This window comes from Thamnophis elegans, chromosome 14 (assembly GCF_009769535.1).
Source record: "Thamnophis elegans isolate rThaEle1 chromosome 14, rThaEle1.pri, whole genome shotgun sequence".
In the NCBI taxonomy this organism is placed as follows: Eukaryota; Metazoa; Chordata; class Lepidosauria; order Squamata; family Colubridae; genus Thamnophis; species Thamnophis elegans.
The window spans coordinates 564,579-577,501 of NC_045554.1; the positions used below are offsets into that span (position 1 = coordinate 564,579).

The window sequence follows — 12,923 nt, forward strand, 5'->3', positions numbered from 1 at the left end:
GAAATCCCCCGGAAAAAGAGAACGGGCGATGCGGTTCCGGTTGGAGCGCGGAGGGAGGCTGGCTTGGCCGAGCGAGGGGAAAGAAGACCGGCCTCTCTTTTCCGGCCTTGGTCCAGCCCCGCAGCGTGGACCAGTGCGCTCCCTCAGCGTCCCCAGCTCTTTGGCTTGGGGTTATTCAGGGGGGCTGGGAAGCTGGCGGCTGAGGCCTGACATCCCCCCCCCCCTGAAGGGTGGCCCATCTCCCAGAATTCCCCAGCTGGGATGCCACCCGGGGAATTCTGGGGGTTGAAGTCCAGCCTCCCTGAGGTTGCCCAGGCTGAGAAAGCCTGGCTCAGGGCAAGCAGGGAGGCAATTTAAGCAGGCAGTGGGGAGGGGCCCCCTGCAGGGCCCTTTTGTGACACCAGCGCCAAGTCACAGTGCCAGGCTGGGCTGCAGGGACAGAGACCCCCCCTCCCCCCCAGGGCAGCTGAATTGCTTTGGGGCCTTGAAGGGCTGCCAGGGAGGTTGGTGACGGCCTGCAGCGTTTGATGGAATTCTTGGGCACCACCCAGACGGCCAGCTACTGCGGACCGAAGAAGAGCTGCCTGCTGCCGGAGGTGGCCCCCACCAGCCTCAGCCATGACAGCTACCAGGCTTATTACCTGCCAGGCTATCGCTACCTGAACTCATGGAGGCCCAGCCTCTTCTACAAGGTCTCTGCTTTCCGACCCGGGGATGAGGGGGCCGGGCGCCTCAGTGCCCCGTTGAGGCCCCCGACCATCCTGCCCTCAGTGAGGTCGTCCCTCTACGCCCGCTACAGTCCCCACGACTGGTACAAGGCCAACGCCGTGCAGATCAAAGGGTCGGAGGCGTACCGGCACTGGGCCGGGCGGCTGAATGCGGACAGTGCGCGGCTCATGCAGGACAAGGACCAGCTGACTCGGCAGCAGCAGGAGGATTCTGGGAAGAACCTTGGGCAGAGGCTGGCCGACATCGATTTCTGGCGCTCCGAGCTGACGTATGAGCTCGAGCGGCTGCTGAATGATACCCGTGCGCTGGACACTGCTAAGCGGCGCCTGGAGTGTGCGGCTGACGAAGCCCAGGGGCCTCTCCAGGCAAGTGTGGCACCCCCGGTGCTGTCAGGCTGCTATCAATGTGGGGTGCTGGAGAAAAGGGACTGGCCCCTCTTGTGGCCACCGCGGAGTGATGTCTAGCCAGCCGTTTCCCTGGTGGGAACTAAATTCTATAACATTCTCCTTCACTGTAACACTGCAGCAGCCTTCGAATGGTAGGCAAGCCCTTGGAAAGATAGCAACATACTTTTTATTATTAACCTATCCCTCTACACTAGGCCATCAACAGCCTCACAAAATGACAGGCAAGATAAAACGACCTGTGCTCTCTGCCAAAGGCGGTTTGCAGTGGACATGTGGAGAAACACTTCCAAATTATAGATTCCGCCATAGAAGAGTGGAATCAGAAGAGATTAAAAATGCTTAGGTAGATTGCTTCAGAAATGGCAATTCTACTTTTTGTATTAAGGGCCAGAAGAGCAAGTTTCTTTTGAGCTCAGAAAGGAGGAGGAATCTATGCCAAAGCTTTGGAAGCAGTAAAGCCTTAACCTCTCTGCTGGTGGCAGCACCAGCTCACTCTTGACTGGAAAGCTAAGCAAGGCTGTGCCCGGTTGAAAAAGAAGTCACCGGGAGGGAGTCAGCTTGACTTGGAAGAACCTCTGCACCGGAGATAAATTCCTTGTGTGTCCAAACACACCTGGCCCATAAAGAATTTCTACCTGCCTATTTATCTAGTCCAGTGTTTCTCAACCTTGGCCACTTGAAGTCCTGTGGACTTCAACTCCCAGAATCCCCCAGCCAGCACAGCTGGCTGGGGAATTCTGGGAGTTGAAGTCCACAGGACTTAAAGTCGCCAAGGTTGAGAAACACTGATCTAGTCAGAACTCAGACTGTATAATTTTGTATCAGTTTGTATTTATGAACTGCAAGCAGGTAGAAGAAGTCCTCCTGGAAACTTTGTCCGTGTGCCCAAGAATTAATGTTATAACAGTATTGTTGGTCCCTTTGGGTGAAATATCAGTTTTAGAAGAAAAGGGTGATAATTCCACTTTCTTGAGTGTAGAAAAGCAGGATTTAAAAAAAATATTATGCTAGAAACCTTAAGTGCCCAAGTCAGCTTTGCTGTGATATTAAAACTGGCCATTTGGTGGCATGTTAGCTTTTCCCTTCAAATCTGTTCAGGACATAATATTGTTGACCCCAAAGTAGCCACAGCCAAAGTTGGCTTGAGGCAGGAACTTTTCATCCTCTCCCCCCTCCTCCCTCTGCCCCCTTGGTTATCTTTGCTCATCCCTTGGGATTGGGGGTTGGGGAGTTGGTGCTGGAGCTCCCAGAGTTTTGTTGCCAAAATCCAGACAACCACTGGAGGATAGCAAAGAGATAAAAAAAAAATCTACTGTGCCCCCCACCCCGAAGTTTTCTGCCCAGATCCTACGGTATAGCAGTCCATGGTGGTCCCCTTATTTTATTTTAGCTAATTCTAGCTAGTAGGTTAGGAAAAGAAAGTGGGCTGCTTGCTCGCTTGTGGGGGTGGTCAGCCTTTCGGTTTGGAGAAATAAAGCCAAACTGCCAATGACAAAAGCTTATAATTGGAAGCGTTAGCGGTATTCACCGATTTGTCTGGATTGCTCCTAGGTGGCCTTGGAATGTTTATACAATCGGGAGAAACGGATGGGAATTGACTTGGTCCACGATCCCGTGGAAAGGAATCTCATACAGGTATTGTAAAATAGTTTATAAGCCAGAAAGTAGCATTAAAATGGTAGGTTTTCCTTTTCCTGCTCTTTGTGCGCTCCCGGTTTGCTCAGGAAAAATAAGCAGACCGGAAATTGTTCAGAGCAAGAGCGAATATGCTATCAGCTTGTTTGGAGATATCTGGTTGCATATCAGGAAGAGGGTTTTCCCTTTTCTTCTCCTTCTTCATTTTCTGTGTGCGGGAACTTTTTGTGTAAAGTAAATTGCAGTAATGTGAGATTAGTCCAGTGGGACGACTTTGCGAAAAACGCTTGGGGAACTGGGATGAAGAGATGCTGCCCAGAAAACGGTCCGAGAAGAGGCAGCAGAGCCCACAGCTGGAAAGCGGGTGGGGCGAGAGGCTGAGGAGGGACCCTGCCTAGTTTCCCAGGTTGCGAAAGAGATGGCGGGAGAATCCTACTTCCAGGATTGCAAAATTCTGTTGGTGTAGCTTTACCAATAAAGTAGAATGAGTTTAGTTGGTTGTGTTTTCTGTCTGGTATAAGGCGACGACTTCTTTAAAATTCACCAATTTCAAGAGGGCGAGGATTAGTCTGCAGCTGGTTTCCCACATTTAGGCTGTGTTGGACTTCAGCTTCCATAATTCCCAGCCACTGGGACTTGGTGAAAGATAATAACTCACAGCAATTCTATGCATGCTTCCATGGAGCTATGCCTCTGCCATATCTATTAATACCTGTAATGCATGATGAAACTTTTGTCTCTCAGTTCAGGTTTAAACAAATAACTCTTGAGACGCTCGGTGTGTCGTGATGCAGATCTCTCAATCTGGAGTCTCCCTTGAATCATCTGATAAGCTCCACCTTAATTTAATATTCCTGCTGATAAAAATGAATGAGAATCGCAATTCCCAGCGTGCAATTGCATATAAATGTAATACAAGGCTCTTTTTGCGTTTTAAATAAACAAGATGTTTTTCCGGTGTCTGCGTATGTCCTGGAGGAAGGCTGGGACAAGCCTCTCCGGAGCTGCTGCTAAATTTACACTGATGTCTCGGTATTGTCACCAAGTGTCAAAATGTCACCAAGGCCTTTAATTCCCTGTTGTCGTTTGTTTCCCTTCCCTGGGCCTTTGCAAGGACGGAGGGCTCCACAAACCGCCTTTCCCTGGACTTTTGTAGAATCCCTGACCGGTGTGTGTGTTTTTTCTCTCCCAGGAAGTGGATTTGATCAGGGCTTGCCAAGAGAAAATGAGAAAGCTTGCAGAAAGAATCGACCAGCAGATGAAGTAAGCTTTGAAACAAGTTGGCTGCTATTTAAAGCGGGGCACGAGCTGGTCTGTCTGATCTATGCTGGGGATGATGCAACACCTGCAGCAGTTCAAGATCAGCATTATGGTTTGAGGAATCTTCTTTAGAACGGGTGGGGCCTTCAGCAAAGAGCAGCCTGTTCATTGGGCGGTTCTCCAGTAGCGAGAAGCATCCCAACTGGGGAGCACCCAGAGGGCAAACCGGGAGCAGCCTTCAAAGGGCTAAATCAGCATGATTGTTGGGGCGCCCGGACCACCATCACCCACCCACATATTTTACTTGGACTGTCACGGTAGGCAGAAGTTCAACAGGTAGTGGTAGAAGGACCCCTTTCTCTTCGCTCTTTTGTCTCACTGAAAGGAAAGTGTGAGAATCGGGAACTCAGCAAATGTAGGAAGGGTTTCTTGTCAATTGCAGTCGTCTTGTAAAAAGGGACAGAAGCATAGCCTTAAAATTCCTGCCTTTTTTTTCCCCTCCCAGCAATCTGGGGATGTAGAGAAATTTCCTGTTCCTTTTCCTCGACTCCTTTAAATAATAATATTGGGAGAGAAAAGAAGGTAACCGCAGAAATCTTTCTTCCAGCCTTAACAGAGATGCCCAACATGCACTTGAGCGGGATCTCGGTGATAAAAGTTCAGCTCATTTTATTGACGAAAAATGCTATAATTTGAGGAATACTTCGGACAGCATCAACTACTACCATGGAATTGAGAAAATTGATGGAACGTAAGTACCGGACTTTCCCCTCATAGTCATTTTAGGAGCCGCTGAATGAATGCGGGGATAGGAAAGAGCCGATCTCATGCAGTTGGCCAGAACTGGTTCATTGACGATTGGAGACTGGATAAGGCAGTGTTTCTCAACCTTGGCAACTTGAAGATGTCTGGACTTCAACTCCCAGAATTCCCCAGCCAGCATTCGCTGGCTGGGGAATTCTGGGAGTTGAAGTCCAGACATCTTCAAGTTGCCAAGGTTGAGAAACACTGGGATAAGGGATATCAGCTTTGCCTTAGAGAAAAAAGGTTAAGAGGAAAAAATCCTTTAACACATTTTTCCTAGACTGAAATGCATGTTAAAGGATTCCATATCCACCTCAGGTGGCTCCCCTACGATTTTAACTGGTTCTTACATTCCACGTGAAAGAGATCCACTTCTCCGTTGTGTGCCCAGAGCTGCACAGATCCACCAGTTGTCTTTGTTTCCTTCCCTGAGGCGTTTTTCACCATCCCATAGTCAGCAAGAAGAGGAATGACCGCTCTGCCCTTAATGGAAGGCTCTCCATCCCACCGCCTTCTTTCCTGTTATTAGCACTGGGCGCTATGATTTTGGCCAGATTCCCCTGTCACTCGAAATGTTCCTTTCCTTATCCAAAGCCACTCTGGTTCTTGCCTCGCAGAGTCTCTGTCCCTGAAACCTGGGCGAAGTTTAGTGATGACAACATCCGGTATTCCCAGAATGCCCGAGCCAACTCGGCCATCCTCTGCGAGGAAGCAAACCACACACTGGAAATCACCTCGGACGATATGTGGAAACAGTGGACTGACAGCAACTTGTCCTTTACCTCTCGCATATCAGAAATTGCAGACGCCAAGAACCAGCTGCAAGCACAGCTGGCGAAGGTAGGACTGTGTTCGATTTGCCGAGCCGATTTGAGAGCCGAGGTGGCGCAGTGGTTAGAGTGCAGCACTGCAGGCCACTTCAGCTGACTGCTATCTGCAGTTCGGTGGTTCAAATCTCACCGGCTCAAGGTTGACTCAGCCTTCCATCCTTCCGAGGTGGGTGAAATGAGGACCCAGATTGTTGTTGGGGGCGATATGCTGACTCTGTAAACCGCTTAGAGAGGGCTGAAAGCCCTATGAAGTGGTATATAAGTCTAACTGCTATGGCTACTGCTATTGCTATTGCTCTGGGCTGACGGGATCTCTCTCATTCAGAAAAACTATCGGAGTCTCTAGAGCAGGATCTCCAAGCTCAGCAAATTTACCAAGACTTGTGGATTGATGGCTGAGGAATTCTGGGAGTTGAAGTCCACAAGTGGTAAAGTTGCCAAGGTTGGTGACCTTGCTTGAGATAATGACAAAATAACAGCGTGCGAAGCGACCTTGGAGGCCATCTAGTCCAACCCCCTCGCTCAACACTCTGTTACCAGAAGTCGCAAGTGGAAACCGCTTGTCTCTTAGCACAGGGGGTCCTCATCTTAACGACCCCAATCGGGGCCAGAATTTTGGTTGCTGAGCAGTTCAGGGTTCCCACTCACGGACTGGGACTCTCTGCAGAATGGTGGTTGATGTACGGAGGTGGAGGCTGTCTTGAGTTGGCCAGTCGGGAACTCCCTGTTCGGTCCAGCGCGTTGACCTTCTCTGCTTTTTTGCTCACGGAGACGTCGGACCGTCTGCTCTGCCCACACTGCCCTGTGATGTCACCGAAGCGGAGACAATCCAGCAGTGGGCGAGAGGAAGGTTCTGTGGGGAAACAAATGGTGAAGCTGACGAACGCTTTGGGCAACGTGGGCAGGCAGGCTTGGCATGAATGCGTTTCTTGTTCCAATCTCTTGCACAGCAGGAGGACAATCACAAGCACAAGGAGGCGAATTATGGCTTTCGGAGAAACCTTTGACAGTTTCTCCCCCATAACTTCTCTAATGGATCTGGAGCTACTTGAATTCGGATTAAACCAGTGCAGTTAGACAGAGCAGGAAGATCCCTTTTCCACCCGGCTTCTTTCGCTCTGGGTGACATTAGAGCAGTGTTTCTCAACCTTGGCCACTTGAAGATATCCGGACTTCAACTCCCAGAATTCCCCAGCCAGCATTCGCTGGCTGGGGAATTCTGGGAGTTGAAGTCCGGACATCTTCAAGTGGCCAAGGTTGGGAAACACTGCTCTAGAGCCACTTCTGAAGGCGTCTCTTCTCTCTCTCTCTTCAGGATTGTTGACATCAGTGCTAATAAGATCACACCCTTTGAAATGATGTGAACTATTTTGCATCGTGACTTTTATATGTAGTGGTTAGGTGTAATTACGATCACATTGCTGGCAGGCAGGAAAGCTGGCCGTGTTGCAGATGCACATCCACTCCCTCCCTTCCTGCTTTTCCTTAATTCCTAATTTTTTTTTAAAACAGAGAGCAACAGAATTAGGACTTCACAAATCACACCCATCGCAAACACTTTCTGTCTGCTGAGGTTCAAAAGTGGTTGAACGTTTGGTTTGAATTCAGAGTTCACACTCCTGATGCTGACGGGGAAGAGAACGGCCGGCTGCCCCTTCAGTTACGCTGTTTCTTAGCATGAAATTCAGTGGGAAAGTGTCCCCCCTCCCCCCCCCAAGAGAGAAAAAAGAAAGCAAAAGAGAAGCCAAAAGCTCCTTTTCCTAGGCTGAAGCTCAAGTATGAGAGCAGCCCCCCGCCCTCTTTGCCTCTCAGCTAGAGGAGATCGGATTTCTCCTCCAGACGGTTCGGCTTTCTTTAAGTGGCCCCTAGGAGGAAGCGTTGGGACTCTTGGCCCACCCTTGCTGAGTGCGCTTATTGTTTTGAGATCTGACTGTGGGAAAGTTAGGAGCTCGTCCTTTTTAATGACTCACGAAACACTCAAGAGAACCAGATATTCATGTCACCACTTGGTTCATGCCCTCCCCAGGGAGAGTTAGTATTTAGTATTTAATAAATTTATAGGGCGCCCAATCCCGAAGGACTCCGGGCGGCTTACAGAAAGTAAAAAAAATTTAAAAATAAAGAATTTAAAAAAAAAGGAAACAAAATTAAAAACCACATCATATACCCAATCTAGTCAGGGCTGGACCTCAATCATGAGGTCAACAGCCCCAGGCCTGCCGGAATAGCGAGGTTTTGATAGCCTTTCGGAAGGCCATGAGAGTGGGCAGGGTCCGGATCTCTGGGGGGAGTTCATTCCATAGGGCCGGAGCGGCAACAGAGAAGGCCCTCCCCCGGGGCCCTGTGTTAGATCCTGTGTTAGAAGAGCTCTTGGGTGCCGGACTGCTTAGGGGGAAACCTTCCATGCCTTCTCCAGGACACCCATGTGCTTCTGTGCCCATTTGGGGCCAGCATTAATTCATAGAGGAGCCGGCACATCTCATTATATGTGAAGATCGTGGCAGAGGCGGCCCTGGGGCTCCAAGCAGAGCATGGAAAAATGGAGGGCCTTGACCAGCCTATAGGGGCACTTCCTGTCTTGCAGCTGCTACAAATCCGTGAAAGAATCTTGAATCTCGGCCACAAAGTTGTTTACATACTAAGTTTGTTTTGCTTGATGTATGCGCAGATATTTCGGCCGCGTTACTCACTTTAACTGAGAGAGATCAAAATGTCCTCATCCAGATTTATTCACAGCCCAGCTCTGCCAGAGCGAGTGGAATGCTAAATTTTCCAGACCAATTAGCACAATATTTTTGGCCTCCTTGCTATACTGGGAGGCTGGACTAGCGTTGCCTGGGGCCTTAGAACAAAAACGAAAAAGGGGCCTGAACAAAAACGAAATGGGTTTTAATTAAAGTCAGTGTTGATCAATTAATTACAATGAATGTTCCGTCTGCATTTAATTATTTTCTCCTTCTGGCAAGTTAAAAATTGCAATTCAATATCACCCATTCAGGGTCTCCAGGCGTTTTCTTCCCAGGTTTTAAGTTATTCCCTGATTAATCAATGAAACTTTTAAAAAGAGGGGGGGAAAAGTTGCCTTCGAGTGAAGCTTGATCTTAGCCAATCCATGCCTGTGTGCGTTTTTGGGGTGTGTAGTTTCCAGGTAATTTTTGTGGGAACAAGGTGGAAGGGCAAAACTTTTTGCCGGATCCACAGCTGGCTTGAAAGCCAGAGTCCTCCTCCTCACCAGAATGGACCGGATCATGGGGCTGGGGCTCTTCAACGGTGTCTTGTGTGAGGGACTACAGGAAGAGTGGAGCAGATAATACAAAACTGGACAGAATGGCTAATACTCTAAAAAACGCGATTGCTTAGAGCAATCCCAGCTACTTTAAGATGCATTGACTTCAACTCCCCGAATTCCTCATCCAATGCAGAAGCCATTCAGAGTTCATTACTGGTGAGGAAGAAAACAGATGTATAGGTACAGGGTGCAGAATGCCATAGGGATCAAAGTTACATGTAGGAAAGATAATTTTGTAATTGAGCACAAGCTGAAAATAAGTCAGTAGTTATTAAATTAAGTCAAAGATCTTAAGCTGCTCCCACAGAGGCACAGCTGGGAGCTAAGGGCTTAGCCCTATTCTGCCCTGGCCTGAGCCCACTCGGATGGCCGAGTGCTGTTTGCAGCACCACCTCTGACGGAAGATTGCGGGAAACTGAAATAGGTGGAATAATTTTGGATAATTCCGATTTGCAGGTGCTCATGTCCCAGTAGGAAGCATTTTTCTTTCCAAAACTCACGGATCTTTGCTTCCCTTTCCAGACTCTTCAGGAAATCTTCCAGACAGAAAACACCATCATGTTACTGGAAAGGGCCATCATGGCCAAAGAGTGTCCACTCAAGGTGGCCCAGACGCGCCTGGAAGCAAGGACCTGGCGGCCAAACATGGAGCTGTGCCGGGACCTCCCCCAGTTCAAGTGAGTGATGCCATGCTTTCCACGGCACCTCAGCCCTGAGAGATGCTGCTGCTGCGGCTTTAAAGGAGGGCTCGGCTTGTGCAGCGAAGCACAATTTTGGGAATCCGGACTGAGTCCCTGCAAAGCCCGCTGGGTGGTTCCCTTGTCTGGACCGTCCTGAGCCCTGAGTGGCCTGTCTGGCTCAGGCGGTTTTCACATCCAACCCCAGGCCGGCCGGCGGCTGGTGCTTCTGATCCACTGCGGCCTCTGCGTTTTGGTTCAGGGTGTCCCAGGCTGAGCGTGAGCCAGGCTTCCCTTGCGAGGGGGGGGATTAAATGCCAGACTTGGGCAGAGGCAGCCGGCAGAGAGCTCCGTTGCTCGTAAGAGGGCAGAAGGAGGAGGGAATCCTCCCGCCTTGCCAGTCAGCGCTGCTTCAAGGCTTCTCCTTATTGCTCTTCGCCTTGGCTAATTTGTTAACATCTTTTTAAGCACCTGGAACTGATCCTGTTAAGGGAGAAGTGAAAGGCAAGCCGGTCTCTGCCGGCGTGTGCTGCGGCGCCTGGGGCTTCCCACTGGGGCTGCCCTCCCGGGTCCCAGCAGCTTCCCCCAAAGGGTTCCACCACAAAACCGCGGTAGACTAAAGCGTGCTCGACGAAAGCGCGTACGTGACGTCATCACAGCGCGACGAAAACAGCACGCTGTGAGCGGTAAACTTAAAATTAACGCGTAAATCTAAACCTAACCCCCCCAAACCTAACCCTAAACCTAAGCCTAAGCCTAACCCTTAACCTAACCCTAAACCTAACCCTAACGCTTAACGTAACCCTAAACCTAACCCTAACCCTTACCTTTATGTGAATGGGCTTGCTTTAAAAGCGCTTTTTAAAGCACCCCTTTTTCTCCGCGGTCGTATTTGTCGCGCTGCTGATGACGTCAAGTACGCGCTTTAATCGGGCGCGCTTTAGTGGACCGCGGTTTTGTCGTGCCACGCCCCCGAAGGCCCTGCTTCCTTTGAGCCCCTCCTTTCCCTTCTTCCCTTTCAGGCTGGTGAACGAAGTCTTCACCATCGATGACACCCTCCAGACCCTGAAGCTGCGCTTGCGAGAAGCCCAGGACACTCTGCAGCTGCTGATCCTGAACAAGTCGAAGCTGGAGCACGACCTGATGGTGAAGGCCAACAGCCTCTTCATCGACAAGGAGAAGTGCATGGGGATGCGGAAGACCTTCCCCAGCACGCCCCGCCTGGTCGGCTACACCTGAGGCTGCGGCGGCCGCCTTCCACGCTCCTGTCAATCTGACATAAAAGGTTGAAAATCATGGGAGACATTTCTGCTCGTTTATTTTTTTCTAGCAAAAGGAAGAAGGAGAAAGAAAAATAAAAAGAACCCCGTGAAAATAAACGTAACAAAACCAAAACCGGAGCAAGGTCACCGCTTTTCTTGCTTGCAGAAAGTGTCAGACGGATCGCTTCCTATGGGAGGAAGACCACAGCCAGCCGGGCTCTGGAGCAGACGGGAGCCGCCTCCAGAGGACGGCCTGATCCTGGCCTTCGTCCCCAGAGTTACTCTTCCCCCCCCTGTTTAGCTCCATGGAAGCCACGAGGCCGAACCCACCACTGAACCCGGAGATCTGGCAGCCCGTGTGGCCAGAGGCTGCGACCCTGTGCAAAGCTGTCCTTAGCCTAGACGCAGAGTAGACTAACTCCTCCTGCACAGATCGGCTTTCCTGCTGATCCGCTTGGGCCAGGGGAAGCCGGCCTGCCGAAAGGCAAAGGGTTGCGTGTGTGAAAGCGCCACGTAAGTAGCTAACATTCATCCTCACTCTTCCACCTGTGTGAAGTTGAGCTATGTGTCTGCCGTACGAAGTGCAGAAAAAGGCCTGGGAGTCAAGGATCTCGCCATGTTTGCAAAAGGGGAGAATGGAATGCACATCGTAGAAAATGACTCCTCCTCCCCCCACAGCTCTATTTGTTACAGAATACAGTTTACGGTGTAAGGAGCAGAGGATGCAAACAAGTAAGCCATGATGAGGATAGTCATGCTGGTATTTGCTCCCAGGGAATTCACGATCAGATGGCGGTTTCCTCCCAGCTCAAAACAGTTCCACTGCCCAGGCTTCTGCCCCAAGTCCCTCTCTCTATCTCTCTCTTACTCTCTCACTTTCCCTCCCTCTCTCTCTCTTTCTCTCTCTCCCTCCCTCCCTCCCTTCCATTTCTAAAGCATTTCAATTTTTAGGCCAGGATGTGCAGTCGGCATCCTTTCAAGTTCAGATCCTGCCTGTTTCTTGGCGATTCCTCTGAAGGAAAAGGGCCCCTGTCAGCTTCCTGCCTCTCCTCCTCCTCCTTCATGGGAGGACTGCAGGAGCCCTGGGCCAGCTGAGCCAGCGGTAGAACCGTTTCAGACAATGAACGTTTGGCTCAGCTTTGGGAGAAGGTCCGGTTGGGAAAGGGACGAGCCCAGAGATTTTGTTTGGATGCTCTTCTGGGATCATCCGCTTTTCCCCCTGAAGCCTCACGCTGGCCTGGTTGAGAGAGCAGGAATGGTTGGTTCCTGTAGTTCAAAGGCTCCATTTCTTGGCATCTGGGTTTTTTTCAATGAAGAGGGAAGCTCATGTAATTGTGTTGTGGTGTGCATCTCATTCCCCCCCCCCCCCCCAACACGGTCATTGGAAGGATACCAACCGAGTTGTTATATTCCGAGCCACCTCCTAGCCGGTACGGTTACAGTTTTATTTATCACTAAAATCATATCTCGTTCTGTAATTATAAGCTGTGTTGATTGAGCGTAGCAAAGGCATGCATACAGATGGATTTAATTACCTTTATAACCCGGGGATATATACATTTAATTACAGGTAACTTGTGGAGCCTGGGTATTAAAGAGCTCCTCAGCATTTCTCTTTGCTGCCACGAATCCTTTGACCCGCCTGGATTTACCTAAATGGCACCGTCGTGATTTGATGTTCTTATTTTCCTTCAAAATGCTGCTTCTTGTGTAATCCAGCCATGTTCTGCTGTGTCTCCTCCCTTGCAATGCCTTGGTCAAGGGGAAAACGAAGTGAATTCGTAATTTGTAATTTAATGAGCTTATATGCCGCCCAATCCCGGAGGACTCCGGGCGGCTTACAAATACAAAATAAAATAAAATTACAAATAGGGGAGAGAAACAAAAACAGTTTAAAAAACACAACATACATTTGGCTTAGCTGGGGGTTGGACCTGATTTATAGATCAGCAACCCCAGGCCTGTCGGAACAGCCAGGTCTTGGTGGCTTTTTGGAAGGCCACGAGGGTGGGAAGGGTCTGGATCTCTGC

The 12,923-nt window shown here is 50.0% G+C and overlaps 1 protein-coding gene across 1 annotated transcript; it reads left to right on the forward strand.

The window, feature by feature from the left end:
• Window positions 1-31: 31 nt before the first annotated feature.
• On the forward strand, window positions 32-11,400 carry TEKT5 (tektin 5). The gene is made up of 7 exons (XM_032231165.1): window positions 32-1,094; window positions 2,688-2,771; window positions 3,964-4,034; window positions 4,639-4,782; window positions 5,453-5,675; window positions 9,477-9,631; window positions 10,654-11,400. The coding sequence occupies exons 1-7, from the start codon at window positions 528-530 to the stop codon at window positions 10,868-10,870; spliced, it is 1,461 nt and encodes a 486-aa protein (XP_032087056.1). The 5' UTR covers window positions 32-527; the 3' UTR covers window positions 10,871-11,400.
• Window positions 11,401-12,923: the final 1,523 nt, after the last annotated feature.

Excerpts from the sequence above, each read along its gene's own strand:
- TEKT5 (XM_032231165.1), top strand. The coding sequence starts at position 528 with ATGGAATTCTTGGGCACCACCCAGACGGCCAGCTACTGCGGACCGAAG. Across the intron at positions 4,035-4,638 it reads AGAATCGACCAGCAGATGAA|CCTTAACAGAGATGCCCAAC; the intron begins GTAAGCTTTGAA and ends TCTTTCTTCCAG. Across the intron at positions 4,783-5,452 it reads ATTGAGAAAATTGATGGAAC|AGTCTCTGTCCCTGAAACCT; the intron begins GTAAGTACCGGA and ends CTTGCCTCGCAG.